The 15,443-nt window shown below is 40.5% G+C and overlaps 1 protein-coding gene across 6 annotated transcripts in view; it reads left to right on the top strand.

The window, feature by feature from the left end:
- The window catches only part of EPHA6 (EPH receptor A6), a 383,007-nt gene that overhangs the window by 322,226 nt on the left and 45,338 nt on the right, over nucleotides 1–15,443 (top strand). For all 6 annotated transcript variants that reach the window (XM_021550126.3, XM_021550124.3, XM_021550127.3 and 3 more), the window contains one exon: nucleotides 9,643–9,852. In XM_021550126.3, the coding sequence (XP_021405801.2) occupies nucleotides 9,643–9,852 (210 nt within the window). The remainder of the gene's footprint in view (nucleotides 1–9,642; nucleotides 9,853–15,443) is intronic.

The following is a 15,443-nucleotide window of genomic DNA, read 5'->3' as shown; positions in this document are numbered from 1 at the left end:
GGAAGATTTAAACTTCAGAATATAATTGATTTCTTCTACAAAAGTAGTTCCTGTATTTAGCAAAATGTATTTCAAATTGTTTTTGTGAAAGAAAAGATAAATTGAAGCATAAATGCCTGGCCTTATGGAAGTGCTTCATTTTTCTCAATCACCTTCAAAAATACTCTGTTATGATTTTTTTGGTTGGTGAAGCGTAGAATATACTCAGTAATTGATTTATAACATTTATGGCTACTTGCATTTAACAAATTGAATTAGAAAACAGTTCATGGGTGAAATGTCCTGGCATTATTTAACCCCCAAAGGTCCTTAGTAAACATTAAAGGGCTACAGAAAATGTGATTAATATGCTAGCAAAATTGTATTGAATTCTTTTTAGAAATGTAAAAAGAAAGGATGACCCCCCTCTGTGAGCTAAACTTATCCTAAAATAGTCTCATTTTTAACAGAACCCCTGAAAATGCTCCAGAGACCCAGTGACCTAAGACCCTGTGGAAATAATTTTAATGTCAAGTATCTCAGATTTGTCTTAAAAGTAAACACCAGCCCTCAGTAGCCCCACTGCCTTGCCCTTTCCATCCTGCAGGATGCTAAATCTGGGCTTGTGGGAAGTCAGGGACCTGTGGGTTTGGGAACTTGTTTGGAAGGGTATCCCAAAGGAGAGACATTCAACAGGGAGCTGTGGAAATATTGATGTGAAAATCTTGGTGATGGTGATTGAAGGCTCACCTGTGGTAGCAGGAGGAAGGAATTGCTTAGAGAAAAAAAAAAGTGAATAAGCAGGAGGGAAAAGCAGCCAGCACTTCAGAAAGATTTACATGAGAGGGGAGAAAGTCATGCAGGCAGCACTTGTTGGGAAGAGGGGAAGCAACCAGAGAAGAGCATTTGGAGCAAGGGATGCAGCCCTGAGAGTACAGCAGAGCCACTGACACAGAACCTCCAGACCCTGATTCTCTTTGCCTTCTGGTTTGGATTATTCCATAGGAATTTTTCTCTGACATTTCTTTGTTGTCCTCCTCACCGACTCTCCCAAATAATTTTTTTTTTATTTTCCATTGTCAAGAAAAATGGCAGATATCCGTTATGTTGTCAGAAACATACCAGCAGTTTCCTGTGAGAATTTGCTGATTTCTCAAAAGAAATTTTTTTATGGAGCATTTGATATCATCCATGTCTTGGACACTAGGCAGTTTTTAAAAATTACTCCTCTTTCCTTTTCTGGCTCATCTCTCTGTCCATCTGCAGCACAGGAACTGCCCCTGATTTGACTACCTGCAGCTTTCCTGCTCTGTGATTTTTCAGCAGTGCCCCAGGAAGATTTGTCTGGGCCTGAAACATTGTCCTCTGCATATGTGTGTGTGTGTGGAGAATTTCATAGAAGAGAATAGAACCAAGTCCTGAAATAATTCATGAGAGAGAATTACCTTTCTCTGAACTGCTCTGGTGTGATATCTATATTCCAGGTTTATTTCACATCCATTCATGTATCAGAACAGTTACTACTTATTAGGATACTTTAATAGAAAGTGGCATCAGCAGAATTATGATGTTACTGTGGAGCAATGATTCTCACATTGCATCAGATATATTTGGAAGCAGAACTGCTGGGGGGAAATGTGAGCTAATAATTTCTGCAGCTGTTTTTCATGTATATTATTTTACAGCTTCAATTCACACTTCAGATATGGGTTATTCTTCTAAAATGCTTTTTAAATGTACTTTAGATAATATTCAACATCCCAAAGCACTGTAGATATATGTCAGCATTTCTGTTTATAATTAGCAGAGCAAATGGCTGCAAAGTAACCTATTTAAAAAGAAATCCAGCTGCTTCATTAATAATAGTTGTTTCCTGCAGATATAAGTCCACATTTTAAAAAGCTTTTGTGAAGATACAAAGCAGCAGAGAGGCTTTATCTTTAGCAATCCTAATGAAAGGCGTTCAGTGACTATAACAAATGTTGTGGGATTTGGAAGGGCTTATCACATAGTCTGTCTTTCTTATTATTTAAAGGAATCAATTGTTCCAGTGCAAAGTGTTTTTACACAGAGGGAAAAAAGTCCATTTCTGACCATAAGAAATATTTCCCCACATACCACAACCGGCAAAAATTCCCCAGCACATCCTTCCATCTGTCTTTCTCCAAAAGCCTGCAAAAATGGGTCAGTCTTACAAATTCAAAGTGAGATTCTGTGGTGAGCCACGTGAGGGTATTCCAGAGGAATAATTCCATTTGCCATCGCCCTCCTCACAGCCGTGGTGGGATATTTGCTTTCATGCCAGTACAGGTTGTGCCACAAATCAGAAGCTTCTCCCCACACTTTCATCTCTCACCCCTAAAATCTAAATAGTCTTTATTTCCTTGCTTTAGAGACAACAGTGCCCACTTTCTGCTATTTGTATGGATTTAACAGAAAGCTCAGCTGAATTATGTCTTCCCCACCCCACAAAGTATCCTGTATGCCAGCTGCTAAAGTTGCCTTTTTGGGTAAAAAACATTGGCATGGATTTGCAATATGAAGCAGCTTCAGAGATATTCTGGAGTGGGAAGGCATCAGCTAATTAGAACCAATTTTGTAAGATGATGGTAATTAATTTCAGTGATTGTGCATCATCAGACATCCTAAATTGCTGGATATACTTGACACTGAATTTTCCTCAGAAATATTGCATTATTTTCACAATTATCTAAAACTCATTTGCAAAAGATGAAACTTCGTTTTTTAGTAGTTTTCTTTGGGAGGTTTTTATCATACAACATTGAGCCATGTAGGTTATCATCCCACAAAAGCATACCTGAAATTTGCCATCAATGAAACAATTGTCTGACCAGAAATGAGGTTCATGTGGCTTCATTTCTGGTAATGCTTGCAGAGATTTATCTGAAAAAAGGATGTGGATTTCCAGCTAAGTATTTCCTCAGGGGCTAGAAGCCTCTTCCAGCATTACACCAACAGCTTCCAGACAGAGGAAATCTGTGCTTGGAAAGAAAGTGGCTAACCCTGGGAATTGAGGAGACCCAGACAGATTTTCCTGTTACTAGTTTCACACAGACTTTGGATGGGGTACATTGTTTTCATGTTTTAGTCACCTGCCCGTGTCATGGAGATCTCAGCAATCCTTTATTCTGCAGGCATATGAGGCAAATAATAAAGGCAAGAAGGGTTGAAAGGGCAGCTCTCTGTATTGATAGAAAGATGTTAGTGATTAGACAGGGCAGTTGCAGTCAGATGTGTTTGGGCTTATGGATACAGGCTGCAGAAGAGACAAGAAAGACAACCAGGAGAGATGCATAATAACCACAAAGAAGAGAAAAATAAAGCTGAAAACCCACAAAACCTTTTTAGCAAGCAGTTTGGCAGTTTGCCCTGCTGTGGGTTGGAGATGGCTGTTGGAGCCAAGCCTATAAAATGCTTGCAATAATTCCTACAAAAGTCCTTTCCCCAAGGTTGGGTTTTTCACCCCAACACATCATCCCCCACTCAGCCCACTCTCCAAGCCTGTGCCTCATAGATTCATGGGGCTATTCAAGTTAAAATCTCATCTGCTCCATGTTGTTTTCACAGATCCATTTAAGGGATCATTCTTGGCTAAAATAATTTGATTTAGCATCACATGGAAAGGAACAGGGTGATTAGGAGGTGAGGTGGCTTCTTGGGAAGAATGATTCCTGGAGAGCTCTGAGCTGGCTGTGTCTGTGCTCACCTCCTCATGCACCAGGCAGTGTGGGCATGGATTCAAACACAGAAAAGGAACATGTCTGAAAGCTGCTTTTTGGAGGAGGTTTGTGGTTGGCTACCCAGAATCACGTAAAATGAATCAAAAAATATCACCAGAATGTTGAACTTCTTTCAGTATTTTTCTGCAGCTGCAGAGTACCAGAGCTTTGTTCCTGCTCCGTGTCCAAGGTGTGCTGGATAGACAGAGATGTTTAAGTTTGAAAGGTGCTCCAGTCTTCCACAGTTTTGTGAACCTCAGAGCTGTAAAAGGAAGGGGTAATCACAGCACCACCTTCCTTTCTTCATTGTTGCTGTTTGCCATAGTAATTCTCCTCTTCCTACTCAAAACTGCTGCTGATGGATTTCCATTCACTTCAGAAAATTAAAATACTTGTGGAAAAAAGTTAGATTTATATACAGGCAAGCATAGGAAGTGAAAATGCTGCTACATATTTTTTTTTTCTTTATAAGAGTCTATAAGAAATACACTTAATTGCCTTAGAGCACCAGCTGCAGCAGACTGTACAGCAAATGAAACCCTGGAATTCAGCTTTAATCCCTCAAAGCTGGCCTAGCAGAGGCTAAGATAAGTGTTACTAGACAGAGAAAATATTGTGATATATTGCTGTTTCTCGCAGTAATCGTTATGAAGTTATTCTCAGAGCAGCTTTGCCATCACACTCACCCTTTTTTCAGCTACAGTTTAGATGCTGTGGCAGACACATTTAGCAAGTTTGGGGGGAAAGTGAGAGAAGACAAAAATGAGCACTTGCAGCAAATTCTGTGAAACAGTGTTGTAAAGTGTGTGTTGTATATCTATCTAGCATGGCCTCACCAGACAGAGTAGGCTGTGGGGAAAAAAGCCAGATGGCCTTTCCTAAGTTTAATGGTTCCTGTTATTATTTATTTGCATTCAGAGAGGCAAAAACATTGGAACTTAGAACTAATATTCCTTCTTTTGCTTTTCCATGCAGTATTCATGTGCATTTTAATTTATTGGAGGCATGTTCCTTTTCTGGCAGGATAAAGGTGGCATTTTGCATTCAAAAATCAGTCTGTAAAACAGAAAACCTGCACTGGAAACCTGGAAACTGTTGGTACTTTTTTTTTTTTTTTTTTTTAACTAAAATTATATTGAGCAATTATAAAGTGAATTTGAAAGACTGCATTACCTTAACAGTGAAATTGTAAGCAGCATGTATTTAAATGACCTAAAATTGCACTGAGAAGCTGTCACTGATGCTACAGAGCCAGCATTTGTTCTCAAGCAATGTTCTACCCTCCTAAAAGGGTGTATAAAACAGCATTTCTGATGCTGCTGTGAGAATTTAATTTAGAAATACTGGGAATTTGTAATATGTGGATATTCTTACTTAGACATTAAATGCCATAGATATTCTTAGTACCAAGCAACAAGAAATTTATTACAAATGGTCTTGTATTTGAAGGCAAAAAGAATTTGAAAGGTAATGTGGACTGCCTCAGTGTGCTCTTTATGAATTTGTCAAGAAATGAGAAATCAGAAGATTAGAACAGAGCTAATGTCTTAAATGAAGGGATTTTGAATGTTTTAGAAGAGAGGAAAAAAGAAGCCAAGAAATTACAGGCCAGTCAGCTTAATGTCAACTACTGTAAGATTTCTGGAACAAATTATCAAAGTCTACACATCTTAAAGATAACAGTGAGATAAGTGTGAGCCGCCATAGATTTGTCAAGAACTAATTCTGTCAAACAGTTCTGGTTTCCTTTTGTAGCAGGGCTCAGGCTTTGTGGCTGTAGGAGAAGCAGTTGATCTATAAACTTTGGCTTCAGTAAGGCTTCAAAACTCTCACATGAGATGCTTGTGAGCAGCCAGAGAAATATGATCTTCATGAAATTTCTGCTACATCGTGTGTGGAGGGAATGGAATTTGGATGGGAAGAAGTATGGGGTAGTGCTGTTCTGCACTCTGTGTAGAAACACTCATTAGCATTTAAAATGAACTAAAGTAATTAGTAATTGAATTAATGGAATCTATTAATAGTAATTAAGTCTGCATGGAACTCTGTCAACAGCTGAATGAAGAAGAAATTATCAGCTGACCTCATTTAGTAACAAAAATAAAAAATTTAGTGTGACACATGATAGTTTGAAGCATGAGTTACACTTCCAGGAACTACCAAGCTGCAACTTCAATTTTGGAAGATTTATCTTGACAAAGTTTCACCATTTACTTTGCACAGTAAAACTGTAACAATAAATGCATAGCAAAACTGCTTATTTCACCCAGTGACCAGTGTCAGTGGTGAATATTATCTAAGTTAGACACAGACACACCATTTTCAGTGCTGTTCTCCATCTAAGATGAGATCTAAATAATCTGCAGTAAAATTTTTAGACCTGTAGTAAATCCTGCACAGAAGATAAAGGCCTAAAAGTGATCTGAGTCCTTTGGCACATGAAGTGGATTTTGGAATAGATGGAACTCCAGAAACAATACAGAAAAATCCAGTGGGCATGCCTCCAAAAGATTACTGGAGAGTGAAATGGAAAAAACCTTCTGAAGAAAAATTCCATGGGCTTGTAGAAGAGTACTCAACTGGGCACTGGAGCTGAAAACGGGAGGGCAAAATGCAATGAAAGAAATTCTGGATATCCTCCTTCTTCCCCTACAGTAGCTGAACTTCTTCAGGAGCCCATTATAAGCTAGTGCTCCTGAAAGGTCTGTAACACAAGGAGAATATTTCACTTACATGAGGTACTTAAGAGCAAACTGTAGCTGAATAAAGATCTTTTTTCAGGGCATTTTTAAGGGCTGCAAGAGCAACTGTAAATGCAAGAGCAACTACTCAGATATTGCATCTATACCCAGCTGTTCAGAAAAGTTTATTTAGCAAAGCCATCAAAGCTTGATTAAAATTTAATGGGATGATAGGATAAATGTGGTGAGTCCACTGAGGTCTGAATTGCTGCCAGTATTGATTAACACCCTTAACAGCCCAGTGGGAATTCTATCAAAAACATATTTCAAATCTAAGCTATGGGAATCAGAATAAAGCCCTGGGTAACAACCATCCTATCAGTGAGATGAGCATTTTATTTCCCTATATGCCAAGTGAATGAAACAAGATAGTGGAAAGTTGCCAAAGGATTGTACCTGGGGGCTTGAAAAATGCTGAAAATATGAGGTAAGATTCTACCTGCTGTAATTTCATAAACCTAGCTGAATTTTCCAAAGGTTAAATATAGCTCATAGTCTGTATCCCAATCAGCTTACGTCAAAAAATTTTTGATGTATTGAATGATAGGTTTATAGGTGGTAAGGGGATACAGCTGGCATGGAAACTGATGCAGAAGTGATTACAAAGAGACTTGATGAGGAAAGACTGTTCTGCTGACAGTAAAAATGTAGTTGGTCCAACTGCAAGGCTGGCAGTGAAAAAAATATAAAACCAAGCATGAGAAAAGAGAGAGGAGAGCAGATGCAGTAGAGGATTCTAAGAAACATACAGAGGGAGAAGGAGGACAGAATAAAATTGCAGCTGGTATGTTAGCAAGTCTGTCGTTTCTTTAACAGTGAAGATAAGATGCTTTAACTTTTTGTGTCAAGGCAAAAGCCCAAAAAATCTTGAAAGAAGGATGGAGAGAATGGCAAAAGCACAAGCTTGTTTTAAACTCAGGCATTATAGTTATACTGGTAAGGCAAGTACTGAGACTTGGAAAGAGCAGACAAAAGGTTATGTTTTATGAAAAATCAGCCAAGCATGGTCTAGATTTGAAAGAGCAGAAATTAAAAAAGAAAGGAATGACTGCTTGCAATCCAAGTAGACAAAAAAGGTTAAGGGAGGTGCTGCAGATGACTCTGAGGTTTGTTGAAAAAAATGGAGCTGTTAAAGAGGAGGCAAAATCTAGAGATTTGAGGGGTTGGTTTAGTTTGGTGCTTTGTTGTGGAGGTAGAGAGGGGCTTGAATTGTCATTCTGCAAAAATCAGGTGCTGGCACTTTGTTCCAAATCCTAATTCTACAGTTAGCTGGAAAAAAAAGTAACCATACATGGTAAGTGTGAAGAGTACTCCCTGTTTGCAACCAGCTTTGTAATTTTTTAATCAATTGAACAATTGGAATTATTAAATAAAAGGCAAACCCAGAAATCCCATGTGGCCTCATTACAAAAATATTGGCTAGAATTCCTGTCCTTCCTTTACAGGAAGCAGCTTAAAGTAGTTAAGAACATAATCTTTTGTCCCTCTTTGCTTAATTGCTGGATGGGATGAGTTTATTTGAAACATCTGTCACTGGTAGTCTGGGACTCATTGTGTCTTGAGCCTCAGCTGAGTGTCCTCTGCAGAGCCAGCTGCTCGTCGGTGGCCTTGATGGTGACAAGGAGGGAGGGGGTGGCCTGATTACCTGGGAGAGCTGCCTCCACTTCGGTGTGGAGATTTTAGAGACAGAAAACTTCACTGTCCTGGTATAAGATACTGACACTTTCAAGGGGAAAAAAAATGCTCTAAATCCATTGTAAATAGCTGGTTTCAAAGAAGTGTCATTAAATGTGCTTTCTTGGGAGGTGGCTGTGGTGTTTGGCATGGCTCCTTCAGTACAAATGTTGCTGAGAAGTATAATGAAGCAATGAGGTCATCTAGCTGACAAGGTGTGTTGGTGTGTCTTCCTTTTACCATTTTCTTTCTGATTTTGTCGTAGTCTTTAAATGTTCATATCCTGACTAGCTGGATATAGACCCCAAATCATTGAATCATTATGGGAATGCTGAAATACTTTGCTGAGCAGGGATAAAGCTAAGCATAGTTCAGCCTGTTGCTTTGCTGAATCTAATGAATTTGCTGAACTTCCCTATAAAAATCATTTTGCTTAAATGCATGAGCTAAGCAACAGTAGTGTCCTGAATGCTGATCAGAACTTGCTATTTGTCTGTAGCCCAATGCTAAAGGTGTTGAAAGTGACAATGGAAAGTTAACTTGTTTGCAGGAGTTGGTTTTGTTTGGCTGTTCCTGTGAACATAAAAAGCCTTGGGTCACTGAATAATCCATGAGAAGCTGAATGGCTGCCAGTTGAGGTCATAAAAATACTCCTGCAAGCAGTCTGCTGCAAATGGTAGATAGGGCAGGTCTGAACAAAGCAGACAGCCTGCAATCACGTTTCTGTGTATGTCCCCACTGCCATGTAATTGAGGAGCTGTCTGATGCAGGACATAAAGAAGTGATTAACTTTGATGCTGCAGATGGAGAAACTGAGGCCCAGCAAGGCTGCCCAGCTGGGCAAGCACAGTTAATGGCATAACTCTTATTTACATGTTCAACTCCAGTAGATTTCAGAACATGTTTAATGCATTCATGGGTCTGAGTTTAACTTTAATCTGCCAAGAAAATTTTGGCAAACCTACATAACCCTTGAATTCCACCCCATTTAATCTAGCATTCAGAGATTAGGTGTTATGTGCACAAGCAACACAAGTTAAAGCCCCACACTTTTTTCAGGTGATTTTTGGATTTTCTTTTTTTAACAAATAAACTCTCCCCAAAAAAGTACCATAAAAGTGAGGTAACAGCAGTATCTCAATACAGACAATCAAGGCTGAGACAATAAAAAGAGGGTTCTTTGTTTCTTGAGGCCATAGGTGAAGAAATTTGTGTCCTCCTAAAAATAGCTTTGGGGGAAGGTGTTCATAGTAACCAAGTATGAGAGCAATTCAGTGTTGTCAGTAGGAAGACTGTGAAATGTGTGAAAATGTGGAGGAAGGGGGGATAAGCTTCACAGTGAGAGATGTGGTGGGATGCACTTGCAAGCAGCTCAAGTCCTTGGAAAAACAAGCTTGCACGGGGGCAGCTTTGCTGGACGGGTGACAGAAGTGTCTGGAGTAAGGGCTGTGTCGCCATCAGCGGCACGAAAGGAACGGGAAGTAGCTGTGCTGTTTCTCACCCTGCAGAAGCACGACGGGCACTTCACGGTGATCCAGCTGGTGGGAATGCTGCGGGGCATCGCCTCGGGCATGAAGTACCTGTCGGACATGGGCTACGTGCACCGCGACCTGGCGGCGCGCAACATCCTGGTCAACGGCAACCTCATGTGCAAGGTCTCCGACTTCGGCTTGTCACGGGTGCTGGAGGACGACCCCGAAGCCGCCTACACCACAAGTGTGAGTTTCTTACCTAGCTTGAGCAGATGATTGCCTGGTGCCTCTTCTATTCCAGTTTTATCTGTGCCGTAGGAAGAACAGTTGGAATTGGCGTTGTTCCCTTCTCCGTCATGTGATTCAGCATGGCAGTGCTAAGGGAAGTTGTTTTGATTTTTGGCTAAGGGATGTGTAATAAACTTTGGCAAAAGTTTATTTTAAGCAAATGTGCAAGTATAAGTGGGAGACCGTTTTCGTTCTTTGTGGTTTTGTTGGCTGTGGAGGCTCTTTTCCCGTGTTGTGTCCTCTTCTGGCAATTTGTGTTCGTTTACAAGGATATGCTTGTGAAAGAGAGATGGGGGAGGAGAGAATCTTATCAGCTTCACTGTTGGAAGCACACTGCCAATGCAAGCCTAGCATTCATAAATTAGAATTTTAATTTTATTTCACTGAAGTTTATCTTCTAGCAGAACATGTAGGATCTTCATTGCATGGTTTAGGTCTCAGTTTATTAATACTTCATTCCTTATGTGATGCAAATAAACTGGAAAATAGGATTTGGGTGAGGGGAGTTGGGGTGGGTTTTTTTGGTTTGTGGTGTTGTAGGGGGGTTCCAGTGAAGTGAAAAATTCTTGAACGTGAAGAAGACAAATGACAAGTCCCAATACAACATTTTTCCTGATACCAAACTACGTTTCAGATGCAATTATTATCACAACAGTTAATTGCGAGCTGATTTTTGAGTAATTTTCATCTCTATTGTTTAACCTAAAACTATTTCAGAGGCAGAGTGCGTTCTCATTACTATTCTCACAAAATGGGCAGAATTTGTATATTCCCTTGATAGGACACAGTGACAGAATTGTAATAGAGAAGATAAATGAGCATTAAATAATTTCTTTTACCCTTTTTTTCTATTCCACTTTAAAAAGTGAGGTATGGCCAAAATAAGGAACTCATCTAATTTCTCTGTACTGCATAAGTATTGTGGTGCATCTACTGAATTCAATTTAGATATTGTAATGGGATTTTAGATCTTGTATATCTATATATGTAGAATATATATTTAGTTTTAGTTTAGGCCTAAAATAGAGATGTTCTGATAATTTTGCTGAAACTTCCATTTCTTAGACATTCTATCCAGAACTGCAAGTTGACCTAGAGGACAACAAGTCACTTTGCAAGGTTTTCTATTGGTTTTAATATGCCAGATGGTGGGGGGGAAAGACCCCAGATTTTACTTCATAGCAGAGATTCCTTCATTTAGTTCTCACAACCTGTTTTGCTTCTTAGTAAGAGGCTTGAAAGGGAAGATGAACATGGCTGCAGCTGAGCAGGTTCTCACATGAAGGCTGAGGCTGGCTAATGGCCCGTGTGAGGAGCTCAGCTGGCACCAAGTGCCCCAGTGACAGGAGTCAAGTGACATTCTCAGCTCTGAGCCCAGGTCATTGGGCCCAGCTGGTGCCAGGCACTGGGAATGGCCAGGCAACCCTCTCCCAGTGAGGTACAGGAACAAGACCAAATGAGAACTGGAGAATTTCAGCTATTATTTCTCCTGTAATTTTCTGCTGGATACTGACACAGAACAATTTGTTTTATAGAGTAGTTAATGCCTGTCCTGGTCATCGTGGCTAGAGCTGCTTTTAATCAGGAAGTGCTATGCTGTGAAAAAAACAAACAGTGCCATGACATGTTCCTTTTTTCCTTTACCTGTGCTGAAGGACTTCCTTGAAATGCTTTGTTGAAATGCTCCCTGTTCCTGTCAGTTCTCCCAGCTGCTAAACATGAGAGCCTGGTGTAGGTGTAGGACTCAGAAGTGCCTCAGAGCCACTGCTCCACCCTGCCAAGGCTGCAGCCAGGTGCTCAACTCCCAGATGGAGCATGTCCAGCAGGATGGGATGTCACAGAGGCTGATGGCCAGTGGCAGGTCCCTGTGTCAGCCAGGCAGCCAAGGTGAATCTATTTTGACCATGAACCCCCCCCAAAGAAAATCAAAAAGCTTTGAAACTAAAGTGGGAAAATGCTGTGTACCCTTGTGATAGGAACTAAAAACTTTGTAAATGGGAAGAATTCAAAGCAAGAGAGTCAGGTATAAGGGAAATGGAAAGCATTTCAAATCACTTATTCCTTCAACTCCAGCTTTCCTGTCCTTGCAAGTGGGTCCTCACACACTGACTGTTTTAGTCATTGTGGCAGAGCCTGCCCAGTTTTTCCTGTCACCTGTGGTCCTTGGCTAGTGTCCTTCCCTCATTCCTGAGGCAGACTGAGAGCTGCAGTCCATGTTCTGTGTTGCACTCACTCTGTATGACCTGGGGACAGCCAGGTTTCTGTGGGATGCTCCTGCCTTCCATGGGCTCCATCCCTGGGGTCTTGTTCCCCTTGAGCAAATCCAGCAGATTTCTCTGTAGGAACACTCAGCAGGAAGTCAAAAACCCGGTCAGTTTTTCAAAGGACTCAGCACAACTGTGACCAAAATAGGGTGGGGACACAAAGAAGGAAAGATTTGGCACAGTGGCTGTGGAGGACTCAGGGAAGGTTTTCATGGTAACAGAAGGGGCCAGAAGCCCACACTGGGTGCCAAATCCTCCTGCAGCTCTCACTGCCCATCATTTTGGCACTGACTGTTTTCTCTCTCATGAACATTTTCCCAAGAGCAAGCCATGTGTGAATGTAAATTCCTAGAGGGTTTTATAGCAACCCTTCAGTTCCATACTGTGTTTTCAACATGTGAAAGTTAAACCCTCAGTGTTCTCTCAAGGATTCTGGTAGTTTTAGAATTCATGTTGCCTCTCCACAGAGATTTTTATTGATAACACTTCTGTACCTGTATCTGCAAGAAACCCACAGAGTGGGTCTGCATATTGAATAGTGGTATTTTAGCCTCACACCTTCCTGTACAGCATTGTCAGTGCTCAGGAGAAACTGATTATTTTATCTTCCCCTTTTTGTCTTAGTCCTGGTGTCAGAAACTGAATGGTACAATTGGATGTTTTCCTTGGAAATTATCTACAATACACTGTAAGCCAAAAATAGACTTTCATATCTATGATGCAGTGGTCAAGTATTGTGTAAATGTATTTTTTCTGTTTTCCAACCTATTGAGACAAAGGATGTAAATATGTCTTTGATGAGAGGTTTTTTAGGAAAAAAAGTATTGATTCCTGTTTGTTACCTGAAACCAAAAAATTTACAGCAAGATATCATTTTAGAATAGGAAGGAGGAAGTAAAAGCCAGGAACATTTGACTGCAAATCTTTGTGTTCCAGACTGATCAGAAAAAGATAAGTTAAACTTCTGGATAAATGAGTACTATGTGGGTTTTGCTTTTGGAGACAAAACTTTCATTTTTAGTAATGGTTTCCAAGGCAACAGTTAGCCATAAAAGGACATTTCTAGTATATAAACAAGCATTTCTGTCCATACAGAAGACATCTAGGCTCTTGCATTTCTGCTTTTAGATAGACTGTGCTAGATGTTATACATTAATTTAGTTTAAACATGGTCAGGTTTCACATGTATTTCAAAAGGAACCACAAGTTCCCATGAACAACACTTTACATATAGCAAAATATTTATAATCAGAACAGAATTTATGGTACTACTGCAAGAAGGACTAAACTTGGTATTTCTCTTACAGGTGACACCTTAATAGTCTGCATTAAATCTAATTTTTTAGCAAGACAAAAAGCTGCTACAAATGGAATTATATGATAAAGAAATGTATTCTAGACTTCTTTTATCAGCTTTATTTCTGAATACATTCTGAATTCATTCATTTCAGCCTTACCATATGAAGTGTTTTCTTCTTTCCATGATAGTAGTTAGAGAATTGATTTATTGCATTGTATTTCCTGAATCACTTTGTAAACTTTATGGGTCTGATTCTTCTCAAGCCTGCTGGGTGAAATAACCCATCCAGGAAGATTTCAGACTTATTAGGTTCATTAGAGGAGCAAAGATTGATGCCAGTAATCTTTATAAATACTAGCAAGTAGCAAAACTTGGGGGAGATCAGGATGAGACGTTCATTTTTTTTGACTTTGTTATATACTTTCCACTTTGCAAGACACTTTCAGATTTCCCTGAGTGGTACACAAGAAACAGGTTTGGGGAGAGAAGGTTTAATTTGCTGAAAAGTAAAACAAGATGTGAATTTTCCAATTAATTTGGGATGTTAAGCAATAGTTTCTGAGCAACCTCTGTGCTATTGCAAGCATATTGCCTAGGTATTTACTTTAAGGTAAGAATTAATCATGGACTATAGAGTAAATTGGTTATTGGCAACCACTGAGAAAAAGAAGCTGCAAAGGTCTGCATTAACCTGTTTTCTTGAAAACTCATTGGTGATCTAAGGCTGAGCATAAATGGTGTCAACTCTTTAACTCCTTGTGTGACACAACATGAAGGGTCTGGAGCACCAGTCTGATGAGGAGGGGCTGGGGGGGCTCAGCCTGGAGAAAAGGAGGCTCAGGGGACCCTTACTGCTCTTGACAGCTCCCTGAAAGGAGCCAGGTGGGGTTCAGCTTCTGCTGCTGGTAATGAGTGACAGAATGAGAGGAAATGTCAGGTTGCTCCAGGGGAGGTTTAGATTAGATGTTAGAAAAATAAAATATCCTTCCAAGGCTACTGTGTGAGATTATAATATCATTTGCCAGACTAGAGCTACAGACCTCAATGGGATCCCAAAGGGATTGTCTTTGGATAGGTCACTTGGTGCCACCTTCTGCCAAAAATCATCAGGATTCTTGTGCTCTTGGGCAGGAATCCAGATGCTGCTGCCAGTCCCCAGACACTGCAAGTGCCTGCTCTTAGCTGGGCACCACCCTACTGAGGGCAAGGGTTTGCTTTTAAGTGCAGTGTAACAGCAGGAATTCCTCTGCTGGGACTCTGGCACACACATCAATATTTTGAAGAAGAGAGTAAATATCTCAGAATGTGAGCAGGAAGCAAATGCACAAAAGCTGTGCTGATGGGCATGGCTGTGACTATTGCAGTAACTGGTTTTAAAGTGTGTGAGGGGATTTTTGTCCACTGGTGGTGAGATCAGCCACCTACCCAGGAGTACCAGCTTCAGCTGGATCCATTCCCTGCTCTCAGAGGATGCCTGGGGCTGGAAACTTTGGATGTGCCCTCTTCAAGCCTGTGTCATCTGCTGTAGGGACCTAGGCAGAGCATCCTCAAGGACAAGTAGCCAACAGGTCAAGGGGTAGCCAAAGGAAGGAGTTCCTTGGAAAAAAAAAAAAAAATGCCTTTTGGGCAGTACTAGTGTGAGGTATGATGACTTTCAATTAGTAGCTGTGTGTTTAACAGAAATCCCAGACTGAGCTATTGAGTGCAGGGTGTGGTGCTTTGTGACAAGCACATTTCTCTCCCTCTCAGAATTTTCATAGAGGTGCACAGAGGGAAATGAAAGAGAAAACTATTTCTATTTCTGCTCCTTGTTTTTCCTATGTGGAATGTGTTTGGAGAATTGTTTACCTGGAGTGAGTGCTTGATTGGATTTTGGTGAGGATTGTTTGAGCCTGATGGCCAATCCAACCCACCTGGGGCTGGACTCTCGAGAGAGGGTCACGAGTTGTGGGAGAGTTTGAGACAGGGTCAGAGAAAGTAGCATG

This window comes from Lonchura striata, chromosome 1, assembly GCF_050655825.1.
Source record: "Lonchura striata isolate lonStrDom1 chromosome 1, ASM5065582v1, whole genome shotgun sequence".
Lineage (NCBI taxonomy): Eukaryota > Metazoa > Chordata > Aves > Passeriformes > Estrildidae > Lonchura > Lonchura striata.
Note: the sequence above shows the minus strand (reverse complement) of the source record. Positions and strands in the feature narration are given on the sequence as shown.